Source organism: Polypterus senegalus, chromosome 9 (genome assembly GCF_016835505.1).
Source record: "Polypterus senegalus isolate Bchr_013 chromosome 9, ASM1683550v1, whole genome shotgun sequence".
Taxonomy (NCBI): Eukaryota; Metazoa; Chordata; class Cladistia; order Polypteriformes; family Polypteridae; genus Polypterus; species Polypterus senegalus.
In genome coordinates this window covers 104,953,932-104,967,302 of record NC_053162.1, presented here as the reverse complement: position 1 = coordinate 104,967,302, position 13,371 = coordinate 104,953,932, and the positions used below count along the sequence as shown (strand labels likewise).

Genomic DNA, 13,371 nt, shown 5'->3' with positions numbered 1-13,371 from the left:
TATGACAATGTTGTGTGGGTCTTGTAGCCCTGATTTGGTTTCTCTGCACTGAAAACAAGTTTTTAACGTGTGTGATACAGTTACTATAATAAGTATTAAAAAAAAAAAATGTACCAAAATGTATACATATAATGCCCAGAATCGTTAAACCCAAGTCTGAATACAGTGACCTCCATAATTGTTGGTACAATGACACCCATTTCCTTGATTTACCTCTCTGCTCCACTATTTAATATTATAAATCACATAATTGGGTCGTGGTTAAGGTGCACATTGCAGACTTTAATTTAAGGGTGCTTGCCTATATTTCTGTAACACTATATACAAATTACACTTGCTATACATGGTTCCCCCATTTTAGGGCACCGTAATTTTTGGGATCAAAGTAATGGTATGTATATTAAAGCAGTCATATGTAGTACTTTGTTGCATATCACTTGCAAGCAATGACTGAAATCTGCTATTTATAGACATCACCAGGAGTCTCATGTATAAAAGGTGTGTGTGGTGCGTATAAAAACTAAGCTTGGCGTAAAGCCACACACATTCTACCGCCAGCTCGATCCCAAGTTTTCGGCTTGGTTTTGTAAAATGGAGGCATCCAGCATCAAAGCAGTGCTGCTGTTCCTGTGTTTCTCTTTATTGTTTAGATTCACATCCCTGATGCAGCTTTATCAAATACACTGAAAATAACCGCATATCGTTTATAAATTTAAGGCATCTGATTGTAATCCTCCTGTAACAATATAATGGTCCACGGAATGGCTAAACTATTCCAAATACCACAGTTGCTTTAGCGTTGTTACTTTCAGTGCACCACTTTATGCATACGCACAGTCCATTTGAACTTCTCCTATACAGCAAATGCTTCAGAACCTTTCCTGCACGAACCTTGTAGCTTAGACACCGTTTCATCCCATAAACGCACTCAATCAGTCCAAGTGCTACCGAAAGAACTGTTTGTACTTACAAGTACATTTACCTCTTTGTAAACTTACACTACAATTGTAATATTGCACAACCAGAGCCACTTTATGAACCATTTGCACTATCTGTACTATATTGAGCCTATGCTTTCATATTGTGTATTTTTCATTGTTTTTATCATATTGTCATTGTTGTTGTTTTATAATTAGTATTTATCATTTTATAGCAAAATAAGTTTATGGAGTATTTGCATATTGAATCTAATTGTACCATACAGTAATAATAAAGGAATTCAACTCAGTAGAAGAGAGTGCATATTTACAGATGATGATGACTGGCTTCTAATCGACATTAAAGTATGTATATTACATTATACAGATAAATTATTAACTTTGTTTAAATAATGTATACTGTTAGTAATTAAATGTGTTCACGCAGTGGTAGCGATGACCTGGTGCTTCGTTCAGGTTTGGTCTTAACACTGTATGCTTGCTGGGATTGGTGTGAACCTGGATGGACAGATGGACAGATGGATGGAATAATTAAACATGTACTATGAAGATATTTCAATGTTCCTTAAAGGTTTTGAAGAATCTGCGTTCTAAGCTTACAGATGGCTTGACATTTATTACTGAACTTTATTGTATGACGATTGGTTACTTAGAAAAGGAATGACGGGATTTGGGGGTCAGTATGTTTGAAAGAGACAGGAACAGCTTTTGGATGGAGTGCCAGCTCATATCTACCACTGCGCCATTTGTTTAATACATGCTTTAATGAATTACATCATAAAAATGATAATAGAGTATATATCCTAGTATTGTAATTGTTCAGAGAGCTGTAATATCATTAATGTAATGTATTCTGTGTCCTGTCGGTATAAGAGAAAGCTCATTTAAGCACGTAGTGATTCACACACAGTGCATTTTGAACACATTCATTATGAAGCTTTTAACATAACTTTAATTATGATGGGATCTGAGAAACTCTAGTAAATTAAACATTGATCTTAAGGTTAAGTTTATGACAACATTCTACTTTAAAGACCAAATAAACTACGAGATTGAAGTGGACATTTTGACCTTTTTTTTTTTTTTTCTCTCCTCTCTGTAGCTTAATACACTTACATATGGCACTCAGACGGTGGGCGACTCCTCTTCTTTTTACAGTGACTTTGCTATCTGACCACTTTTTTTTATTTCTGGCATTGTGCACTTTTCTGAATTTTAACTTTTGAGTTTCTCTGCACTGTATCAGTCCAAAGAACTTGTGTCCAGATTGCATCAGGATTGCTTAGATGTTCATTTGCAAACTTCAGGCGCAGAATTTTGTTGCTAGGATGCAGGAAAGTCATTCATATTAAAACTTTGTATCTATTGCAGTTAAATATTTTCAGCAAATTATTTTAAATATTTTTATTGAATAAGTTGAAAATAACAGTTCATATAGATCAAGAGCAAGAATCATGCCAGATTAATGTCCCAATCAGTTTCCTTAATCAAACTGTTTTTTGTAATCCTTTTCAGCTGTTGGATACCAAGGATGTTGTCATTCCGTAATTAATATTTGAGTTAAGTCACATATAATAGCTAGGAAATTTAATGTTAGCTAAAATTATATCAAAATATAACATTTTCAGGCCTCGGCAACTAAGATTCTTCTCTTTTACCATTCATGATTTTATTGCGTTGAACAATACATATGGGTGAGAGATCCCCATTTTTGGGATAAAGTTATATTTTAGCCACTGACATTGTTCTCAGTGGTATATTTTGTGTAACCCTACCATGTCTCTTAGGTTTTCTGATTATGTGTAGCACTTTATAATCATGATGATGTGTTTTTTTCGTCCCCCATGTAGTTCGCTCATTTGGTACTGAGGACCGACCAACAGACAGACCCATTCCTCCTCGAGATGAAGTATTTGAATATATCATTTTCCGAGGAAGTGATATCAAAGATCTCACAGTTTGTGAACCGCCAAAACCTCAGTGTTCACTCCCACAGGATCCAGCAATTGTACAGGTGAGCAGCACATTTTTTTTTTCTTCAAAGGGTACTGCTTAGACACTTTACATTCCCATTCCAAATCACTTTAAATTGAGAAAGCACAAGCATAATTTTTTTTTTTTTTTAATTTATTCTGATTGCTTTGCAGTGTAAAACACCAGGAAGACCATGATATATAATAAATGTGTGTTATACAACATAAATAGTAGTGAGGCTTAAACAAAAGAAGATTCAAAAGTACCACATAAACAGAATGAAACGGAACTCAAAATGTCTCTTTGGGCTTATCTTAACAGGTTCTGATCACATGTCTAATGTGGATTGAATTGCCAGCTTTGCTAAAATATACCATAACACTGCGTTTTGAGTCAGTTATACCCCCCTCCAACACCCCCACATCTAGCTCTCTTACTCGCATATGACCACTCCTCCTGTCAAAAGCTAAGCTGCAGTTAGTCTCCACCCGACTCCACATTTCATATTTCTTCTGACATGGATATAGATTTGTATAACCTCTAGGAGTCATTTCAAGCCTAGCACTGGCATCATTTCCTGGGGTCACTAGTCTTTCTTTTTGTACTAGGGATAGAAGGCAACAGTTCTATATAATGGTTCCAGGTACTAAAGAACTATGTCTTGTACAGTTGCTTTTCTCATTCCTGCCATATGGCATTTGTACCAGTAACTTTAGAAACAGTTTCTTTCCACAAATCAGAATGCTACTGAACAGTCGGTCATAAAAACAAATATTGTAAGAAATATTGAAACTTAAACATTGTGTATTTTTGTTGGTGTTAGTGTCAGCTGTTCTGAGGATACATGTAAGAATTTTATTGTTAAGTGTAATATTTGCACTTAGTTGTGTCTGCATCCCTGGGCTGAAGAGGATCATATGTGTAGGATAGGACAACTTGGTTTTATATCACTAAAAATTCAACACTATCCCTACTGTTGTGCTCTTTTGGCTTGGACATTTGTCAGTATTCTACTAGTTATATGTGGCTTTGTTGTTTTTCTGTTAGAGCTTGTTTATACTTCACGCTTAGAACACGTATGCTCATGCATCATGGCTGCCACACGTTCCCTGTGTTCATTTGACGCATCCTCTGAGCACATCCTCAGAAATTAACATGACACGTGTGAGAATTGCAGTACAAGCAGAAAGTCGGGGGTGGGGGAGGGCGGGACAGTGTTTTAGTTGCAACGTGACGTCAGAGTCTCTGTTTACTATCCAAATGTGACAAACGGCTGCTTTGAGGATCGTCTCGGATTGATGTGCAAGCTTCAACGTTTGATCTGGTGAAGCAAAATGCCGACATACAAATAAATGCATTTATGGCGCTTTTATATTCAGTTGTTGCATATTCCCAACATAATGAGACAATACAATTCAAAGGTCTCGCATTCCATCTTCTGTGCTGTCTCTTTTTTGTTATTTTCCTCCCCACAACAGCATCAGGCAATTCATAACATAGAAAAGCCGAACTTGTTCTCACCATGATAATATCTCGCACTGTCACCTGGTGGAATCATCCATATTTATGTAAAGTTCACAAGCAAGTATGAACAATACAGTGCTTGCGTAGCGTTGGACAACTTAAGGCTTGCCTGCCCTCTAGAATTCTGTGGGTCTCTCATCACTCCCTGCTTCCCAAGTGTCAATGTTTTTAGCCATAAAGGGTATGTCGCCTCCAATAGTGCTATTTGCTTTTAACTTGACATGTAGACTTCTGTCCTTCCTCAGTCTATGCTTACCAGTTCTTTGTGGAGCCTATTTATAAAATTTTGTATATAGATAATGATTGAATCAATTGATTTAATAATAAAAAAGAGTAGTTGATTGATAGAAGCTCAATGGTATGTAATGGTGTGCCTGACTTTATTTATTTAGCTGTAGATATATAGATTGTCCAGTGAAGGAGTAGCACTCAACTGTACTGTTCGTATTACACTGTCAAGGGATCTTGTAGCTGCATGACTGTCTACTTTGAAATGTCCCTTTGCATGATCTATAATTAGTCTTTAAGACCCACAAGTCCAGTCATATAAAGTTTATAGTCTGTCTAGATGTTCAGTCTGATGCTGTCAATAGGAAAACAAATGTTTTTATTTTTTACCTAGCACCCTTAGTGTAACTTTTTTTTTTATTATTATTATTATTTATTGTAATCATTCTATACAAATCAATAAATTTTTACAAAAAGTAGGATTCAGAACAAGTCGACCCCCACCCCTGAGAGAGAGCACGGCCAATGGGGTAAAGCTTAAAGCTTGTAAACATACCTAAATTGAGGCGTTTGATAAGCCAATAGAGATGAATGGAGAAGAAAAAGAAATGCAGAAATAATTGCTCCTTTGTGCTTTAAAAGTTTATTTTAAAATAATATTGATTCAATCCTGCTATGTTATGAAAAAAAAATCTGTACAGATCCTCTAAGTATTTGATTTTTTTCCAATTTTGGATAGTATGAAACCTCGGTTTCCCACTGACTTAAAAGAGGAGAGTTAGGATTCTTCCAGTTTAGCAAGATAAGTCTGCGTGCCAGAAGTGTAGTGAATGCAATCACAGTTTGTCGTCCTCCACTTTAAACCCATCTGGAAGAACCCCAAACACAGCTGTTAATGGGGTAGGAGGGATTGTGACACCAAGGCTGTCTGAAAGGTAGTTCAAAATTTTGGTCCAGAATGATGTTAATTTGGTGCAGGACCATAGCATGTGACCCAGTGGGGCTTGGACTTGATTGCAGCTTTCACAGGTTGGATCCTGCCCTGGAAACATTTTGGAGTGTTTTAGGTGAGACAGATGTGCTCGATCTATAATTTTGAGTTGAATAATTGTATGCTTAGCGCATATGGGGCTCGAGTGAATTATCTGCATTGCTATTTTCCACTCCTTTTCTGATATATTGATTAAGAGATCTTTTTCCCTCTTGGATCTTAGAAAGGGATGGACTGTAAAATAATTTTGTATATTGCAGAGATAGCGTGCAAGTCCTTGAACTTGAGCAATATTTTTTCCAGCATGGATGAGGGTGCAAGATGAGGAAAATTGGGCAGGTTCTGCTTAACAAAGTTCCTAATTTGAAGATAGTTAAAGAAATGTGTAGCTGGAATGTAATTGTTCATAGGATGCTAAGATGTTGTCTATATAAAGATCTCTAAGCAAGTTAATCCCAAATATTTTCCAGATATTAAAAACTACATATGTTTGCGAGGGTTGAAAGAGGTGGTTCTCTTGCAGAGGTGCCACAGATAAAAGCTTCTCCTTCTTGAAATGCTTTGTACATTGGTTCCATATTCTGAGTGAGTGAAGCACAATTGGGTTATCAGTATATTGCCGATAACGTGTGTTTATTGGATTTTACTTCTATTGCGGACCAGGCCTGTGTATGTTCATCTATTTGTGTACAGGTTTTTATAGCTTGTATGTTTGCTGCCCAGTAATAAAACAAAGTTAGGCAGAGCCATGCCACCTTCTGCCTTTGGTCTTTGTAGGGTCGCTCTTTGGATATGTGGATGTTTTGAGTTCCAAATAAATGAGGTTATTGTTGAATCTCTTTGCTTAAAAATGATTTATTGATGTATATTAGAATGTTTTGAAATAAAAGAAACTTAGGAATAATATTCATCTTAACAATGTTAATTCTTCCGGCTAGAGTGAGATGAAGGGTTGAACATCTATGCAAGTTTTGCTGATAAGAGCTTTATGTTTGCTTGTGATGTTTATCCCGAGGTATTTAAACTGTTCTGCAATGATAAAAGGTAGGATGTCTAATCTAATATTATGTGCTTGAGAATTCACTGGAAAGAGTACTCTTTTATTCAGATTCATTCTGAGACCAGAGATCCTTTGAAATTCTGCAAGTGCTGTCAAGACTGCAGGTACGGAATTTTGTGTGTCTGATGTATACAGTACCATATCATCTGCATATAAATTTTCTGTTCCAGTCCTTCTCTAATAATCCCCTTTATCTGATCAGCATTTTGACCGTGAACCGCTAGTGATTCAGTGACGATTGCAAATAACAGTGGTGACAAGGGGCTTTCCTGCCTTGTACCTCGTTCTAGTTTAAAGTAGTCTGAACAAATGTTGTTGGTACAGACTGAAGCTTCTGGATTGGTATACAGTAGTTTGATCCATGCACAAATGTTCAGGCCAAACCCTAATTTCTGTAATGTAGTGAAAAGGTATTTCCATTCAATCATGTCAAATGCTTTTTCTGCATCCAATAATAATAGTATTTCTGGGGTGTTTGACTTTGTTGGTGAGTATATTACATTAAACAGATGTCGAAGATTGGAAGGCAAGTGTCGACCCTTGATAAATTCAGTTTGATCTTGTGATATTATTGAAGGAGCACTTTCTCCATCCTTCTAGCTATGATTTTTGAGAGTATCTTAACGTCATTCAGAAGTGTAATTGGTCTGTATGATGCACATTGTAATAAGACCTTCTTTTATTTAGAAAGACGGTGATTAATGCTTGGCAAAGTTTGAGAAAGAGTTTGATTGTCTCTAGTTTCTGTAAATGTTGCTAATAGGAGGGGACCTAGCTGAGCGGAGAATTTCTTATAAAAGTATCTATTTGTGGTATCTGTAATGTAATGTATTGTGTGCTGTCTTCTTTAAACTCAGTAGAATATAATGATTTATAGTAGTCTCTAAATGTGTGCATTATATTTTTATGGTCGATGATTTTGTCTACGTTAGTGTTGATTACTGGGATTGCGTTGCAAACTTCTTGATTGTGGATTTGTTGAGTTAAAAGATTATTAACTTTCTCTCTCTGTGTTCATAGTAATGGTGTCTGGATTTATAAATTAGTTGTTCAGTTTCTTTAGTTGTCTAGAGGTTGAGTTCTGAATGCAGATCCGGCCTTTTCCTATGTAGAGCCTTGCTTGGAAGCCTGGCATGTTCGTCATCTATTCTAGTAATTTCGCTTTTTAGCTCTGATACTTTCTTGGATTGTAATTTATTTCTGTGGGAAAGATATGAAATAATCTGTCCTCTTAAGAAGGCTTTAAGAGTTTCCTAGAATATTCCTGCAGAAATCTCTGAGGATGTATTTGTCTCTAGGAAGAAATTGATTTGTTTGGATATAAATTCTGTACAATTCTCGTCTCCTAATAGAAGCGGGTTGAGACGCCATCTGCGAGGTGAGTGTGTGGAGCATAGTGACTTTAGCTCCATGATCAGAGGTGCATGGTCGGAAATAACAATAGCATTGTACTTGCAAGATTTAATCACAGGCAAGAAATTATCTATAAAGAAATAATCAATTCTTGAGTAGATGTACTGGAGAGTAGAAAGAATATGTTCTTTAGTTTGGGTTTAGAAACCTCCAGGGGTCTGATAAGTTGTGGTCATTTATAAACTTTGTAATTGCTTTGCAGTGTTAGATATCGTCCCCCCCCCGTGATAGAAGTCCTATATAAGAGTGGATTTAAAACACAATTTAAGTCCCTAGCCATTATAATTTTATGAGCGTTCACATTGGGAATGGATGCAAATAAATTTTGTATAAATTCCTTATTGACATTAGGTGCAGAGGCATTTTTGAAATCATTTTACAGTTAAATAACTTGCCCATGACCATCACATATCTCTCTTCAGGATCCGATACTACATCTGTTACTACAAATGGCACTGTTCTATATATGAGAATTCCCACACCTCTAGTTTTCTTTGTAAAGCTAGAATGAAAAATTTGGCCAGTCCTTTTGCACCCGGAACTGGTCCTTGCTTAGTAAGTGGGTCTCCTGTAAAAATACTGTTTTAGTGTTTAAACCTGTTAGGTGAGAGAATACTTTCTTTCTGTTTAATTCGTGATTCAGGCCTTTAACATTCCACACACAAAGTTAACTGTCCCATCATGGACGCATTGATTCTGAATTTTTGATGTAATTTTATAGTCTTAACTGGAAGCAAGACAGCTTTAAACTTAATTTCCTATTTCCCCAAGAGTTGTTGCCATGCAGCTTATTGTTACGTTGGTAGTTATAATTATCTCTTATATGTATTTCTCTTCTGGTTCATCTTGCTTCCATTGCAACACCGGCCCCGCCCACACACTGCCGTCATTGCATTTCTCGATTCCTATTCATCCACTTCCAAACCCTTCCCCAAGCTGCCAGCGGCTCCTCTTCAAAACTGGTCCCACCCTCACACAGCCGACACGACATTTCTCGAAATAAAGCAAACGTGTACGTGTGGTCAAAAAGATCATTTTACCGTCCATGTTTTCAAGATACATGCAACAAAACTCTCAGGATGCCATGGCCATAGTCCGTAAATTTGGAAATCCTCAATTATTTATCACTTCACATGTAATCCTGCTTGGCCGGAAATTCTACATGCACCATCGAAGACCAGTGCACAGACCTGATACTATAGTACAAGTCTTTTGGATTAGCTGTGGAAATTACTTAAATATAATCTATAACAACCCCAAAAAGATTTTGTTGTAGAATATCTCTATGTAGTCGAATTTCAGAAGCGCTGCCTTCATGCTGTTTACCCTTCACAGTAATTCTAACAACCAGTCTTCAGCCACGGTCAGTTGTATGTGGATTTTTCTAGGGTTAGATCTTTCGACTCATCTGTCAGACAGAGCACGTCCAAAGCAAAACAAGCCCGCCATGCAGCAGCGTTTTAGGATTACAAAATAGAGATCTCTATTGCCAATATAGTCTAAATACTATATGCCTAAAATATTATCATTAACAAATTATAAACTTAAAATATAATCTTTAGCAATCTTAAAGTATTAAGATAATAAACCCGGGGAATGGTGTTAGAAAGTGGTCCATAATAAGAATAGTAAGTCTTGATGGAATAATAACAATAAAACAAGGGTATGATGTTAAACCGTCTCCTTTAGGGGGTTGGGGAATTAAATAAATAAAAAAAACACCCATCTATAACTGTAATTAAAACATAAACAGATAGCGTCTGAGTAATAAAAAGGATGTATAATTATAATACCCGTATCATTACAAATGGCTCCGACAATAAGTTATATATCCTTGCCATGTCATGACAGGCTACGACTCACTATTGTGTTTTAGAATAGTGTCGGGATCAGCTTTCTTAATTCTTTTTCTGCTTCTTCATTGCTGGTGAATACATAGAATTGACCTTGCACTTCCACTTTCAGTTTGGCAGGGTGCAAGAGACTGTATTTGATATCGGCTTGCTGTAACTGCTGTTTAATGTTATAGAAGGCTGCACGTTTAGCAGCTGTTGCGGGAGAGAAATCAGGGAAAATAAGAATATGGTTATTTAATTTTATTTTATTTAATCTCTTGCTTGTGTCTGAGGAGTGCCATCACCTCTAGCTTATATAATAATCTCTCAAAATGGATAATAAAAGACCTAAGTCTAACGGTATTTGATCCGCATATGCGAATTTCACTGGGTTTGGACTTTCACGATTCTCTGGTAGACCCTCGATTCTAATATTATTCCTTCTGCTTCCATCTTCCAGAGCAGCAAGTCTGTCTCCGGGTTTTTGCATTCGGAGTTGGCTGCTATTGCTTTTCCTTCAGCAGTGGCAGCTAGATTTTCGGCTGTTTCAGTCTGAGTTGTAAATGTCTCCTTGACATCCTCCAGCTGATCGGCAAGTGTGCTCAGTTTAGATGTGGTTTCCTGAATGTGCTCTTCACTTTTACCCAGCATATCTTTAAAGGCTGCCTCAAAGCGAATACATGTGTGTTTCTCCAACTCTTTTTATTATTCTGCTGCAGCTCCCGTCGCAGCTTCTCATTTGCCTTCTCGCTTTTCCTTAATCTTTCTTTATCTCTTACTTGAGCTCAGCGATCATCACCTTCAGTTCAGACAGATCATTTCTGCTTTCTTGCACCGTAGGTGAGGCTGTGGGCTCTATTACAGCTAGTGTTCCCGGCTAACGTGGTGTAGTTAAAAGTGTGGACAGCAAGGCCTTTTCCAGTTTCAGATGATCTTCTCCAATCGGCGAGCTATCGTGGCCTGCGTCACTCGTACATTCGCTCCCCATTTCTCTCTCAGCCAGAGACGATGTAGCTGACCGTATTTCCAGTGGAGTATGGGCTTTCGCCCATCTGATCCAGGTCAGTCTCTGAAAGACCGTACCTGGAGTTTGAACTTGGACTTGTTGGTCTAAGCTTGAATGTAGCTTTATTTTTCATTTCTTTCTGAGCCCCTTTCTTGTTGGCCATGTTTACAGTATATATGGTTGCATATACTGTAGTAATACCCACAGGTTGGATAAATACAGGATATCTCAGGATAATAAGGTAATATAATAACACCGCTGCTAACGGAGCTCCGCTTCAGACGTCCATCTCTCACAATAGACGAGACCAATGTAGAACTTTTTACAGAAAATAACAATTAGTTTCTCATGATTTTTCAAACATACTAAACAGTTTTTCCTGAAACATGACACTGTAAGTTTACCTTTTGTATTAAATAACTCCTGTTAGCCGTTTTGCATTTCACAAATAGGGAAATTGAATATGTAAAATTGTACCTTTTTAATAGTAACTTGAGTAATTATTATTTATGAAATAAAAAATAAATTAATATTAAGATAGGTTTAACACATTGATATCAAAGTGTGGTGTTTACAGATGAGAGAATAAAGCTTTAAAGTAAAGTACAATAGACTTAAATACTTTAGTTAATCTAAGAACTTGATGGAAGACCACACACAGCCAGCTCACAGTTAATAAATTTGGCCAAAAGTTTCAGTGTACATGTGTTCTTTAATGTAAAAGTTTTTAAAATGTATGTAGATCTTTTGTTTACTTCCTTCATAATTGGCCGAAGTTTACTTGTAACGTAACAGAATTCTGTGGAATGGAGAAAAATAAAAGGAAATGGCACACTGCTACCGGGTTTTCTGTAGTGCACGTTTTGTTTATGTTCATTGCGATGCTGCTTTTTCTTCTGACTTTATTTACATTAACTGTCAGAGCAAACCTAACCTTGCACTACTTGCAAGACATGCATGCCATGCACTTAAGGTGACGGCTCTAGCGACTGAGGAGTGGTAAGATTTTATCAACTGCAGCTATACACAACATGGTTTTGTCTAAAACTGGTCAAATTTATGTCTTGAAACAACAACTCTCAATGTCTTTTGGCAGTAATGTGACGTCCAAAATATGCCTTCCCACAGTTCTTACACCATTTTCAACAATTTATCCGACCTTGAGCTTCTTAGAATGAGTTAGGAAAACGATTTAATTTAAAAAAATGTATGTTTTTAAGTGCCTGCATTTTATGTTTGTGAAGTTAAAATTTCTTTGCCTTTTATGTGGATATAGTTATGTTACAATTAAAATTTACATTTTTTATTTTAAAATTAGGTTTTGTACTTAAGTATTTCTGCAATTATTTGTCGTTGCCAGAGGAGAGCCCCATCCACTCCAACCCAAACTGCTTCCAATGCCTTCCAATAGTGAAAAATTTCTAGTAGAAACTCTGATCCACATGACCCATTGGCATAGTAGTTTTATTCTAAAGTCAACAAACATTTAAAAACAGCAATCCGATTCTGTTGAAAACAAACTTTTAACTGCTTCAGTAAATCTTTACTTGTATTATTGCAGATTTAAATTACAGATCTGCAGTCATTGCCAGTATTTAATGTAAACCCCAACTCCATAAGCTTTATCCTTAAGCTTGTTCCAGGTAAAATATATTTTCTCCCCCTAAATGGATATGTATTAGAAAGTTTAATTATGAAACCGGTGAAAAATTTCACCTCATAGTTAGTAAGGAGGAGTGGTTTTATTTATAGATATTTATATTTGGCTTGTAGTTACCAGACACCATTTTCACTATTGCTGTTCTAATCCTATTCTTACCTCATATGTGATTGCCTTGCATGTTAATATATGTAAATAAAATGGAATTCTTACTAGTGGTATAAACAATGCAAATTTTAATGCTAAACCTTAGTGCGTGAATTGAATGTAAACAACATAGCTTGTTAAAAATGGTTAAGTATGGTATTGCAACTGTTTTCTGCATAGTTGTAATGTTTCTGGTATGGTATTTGTGTGAATTTAAAAACAAGAATGTTATTGGTACATGTCTCTCTATTCTATAAAAAAATTTTAGGACGAGACACTTTCAGAGAGATAATTTGACGTCCTGCGAGATGAACTGAAAACCTAACGGGTCCAAAGGGGGGCAGGTATAAAGACAAACAGTAGAAGAAGAAAAGACTTAAGAGTAGAAGACAAAGTAGAACGTCGTAAAGAGGTTCAAAAATGTTGGCGCGATACACATGCTGAGCAGGTTAGACAATATGAAAGTACTAAAATTCGAAAGTCTCAAAAAAACTGATAGTAAAGATCTCATTAGCACTAACAAAAGGAAATTATTACTCTGTGAAATAACGGAACAGCGAAAAGAGATCGAATATGTGGACATAGGTGATATGGC

The 13,371-nt window shown here is 36.4% G+C and overlaps 1 protein-coding gene across 3 annotated transcripts in view; it reads left to right on the top strand.

Moving 5' to 3' along the window:
- LOC120535612 (protein LSM14 homolog A-like) overlaps positions 1-13,371 on the top strand; it is a 93,757-nt gene that overhangs the window by 24,413 nt on the left and 55,973 nt on the right. For all 3 annotated transcript variants that reach the window (XM_039763561.1, XM_039763562.1, XM_039763560.1), the window contains exon 2: positions 2,789-2,952. In XM_039763561.1, the coding sequence (XP_039619495.1) occupies positions 2,789-2,952 (164 nt within the window). The remainder of the gene's footprint in view (positions 1-2,788; positions 2,953-13,371) is intronic.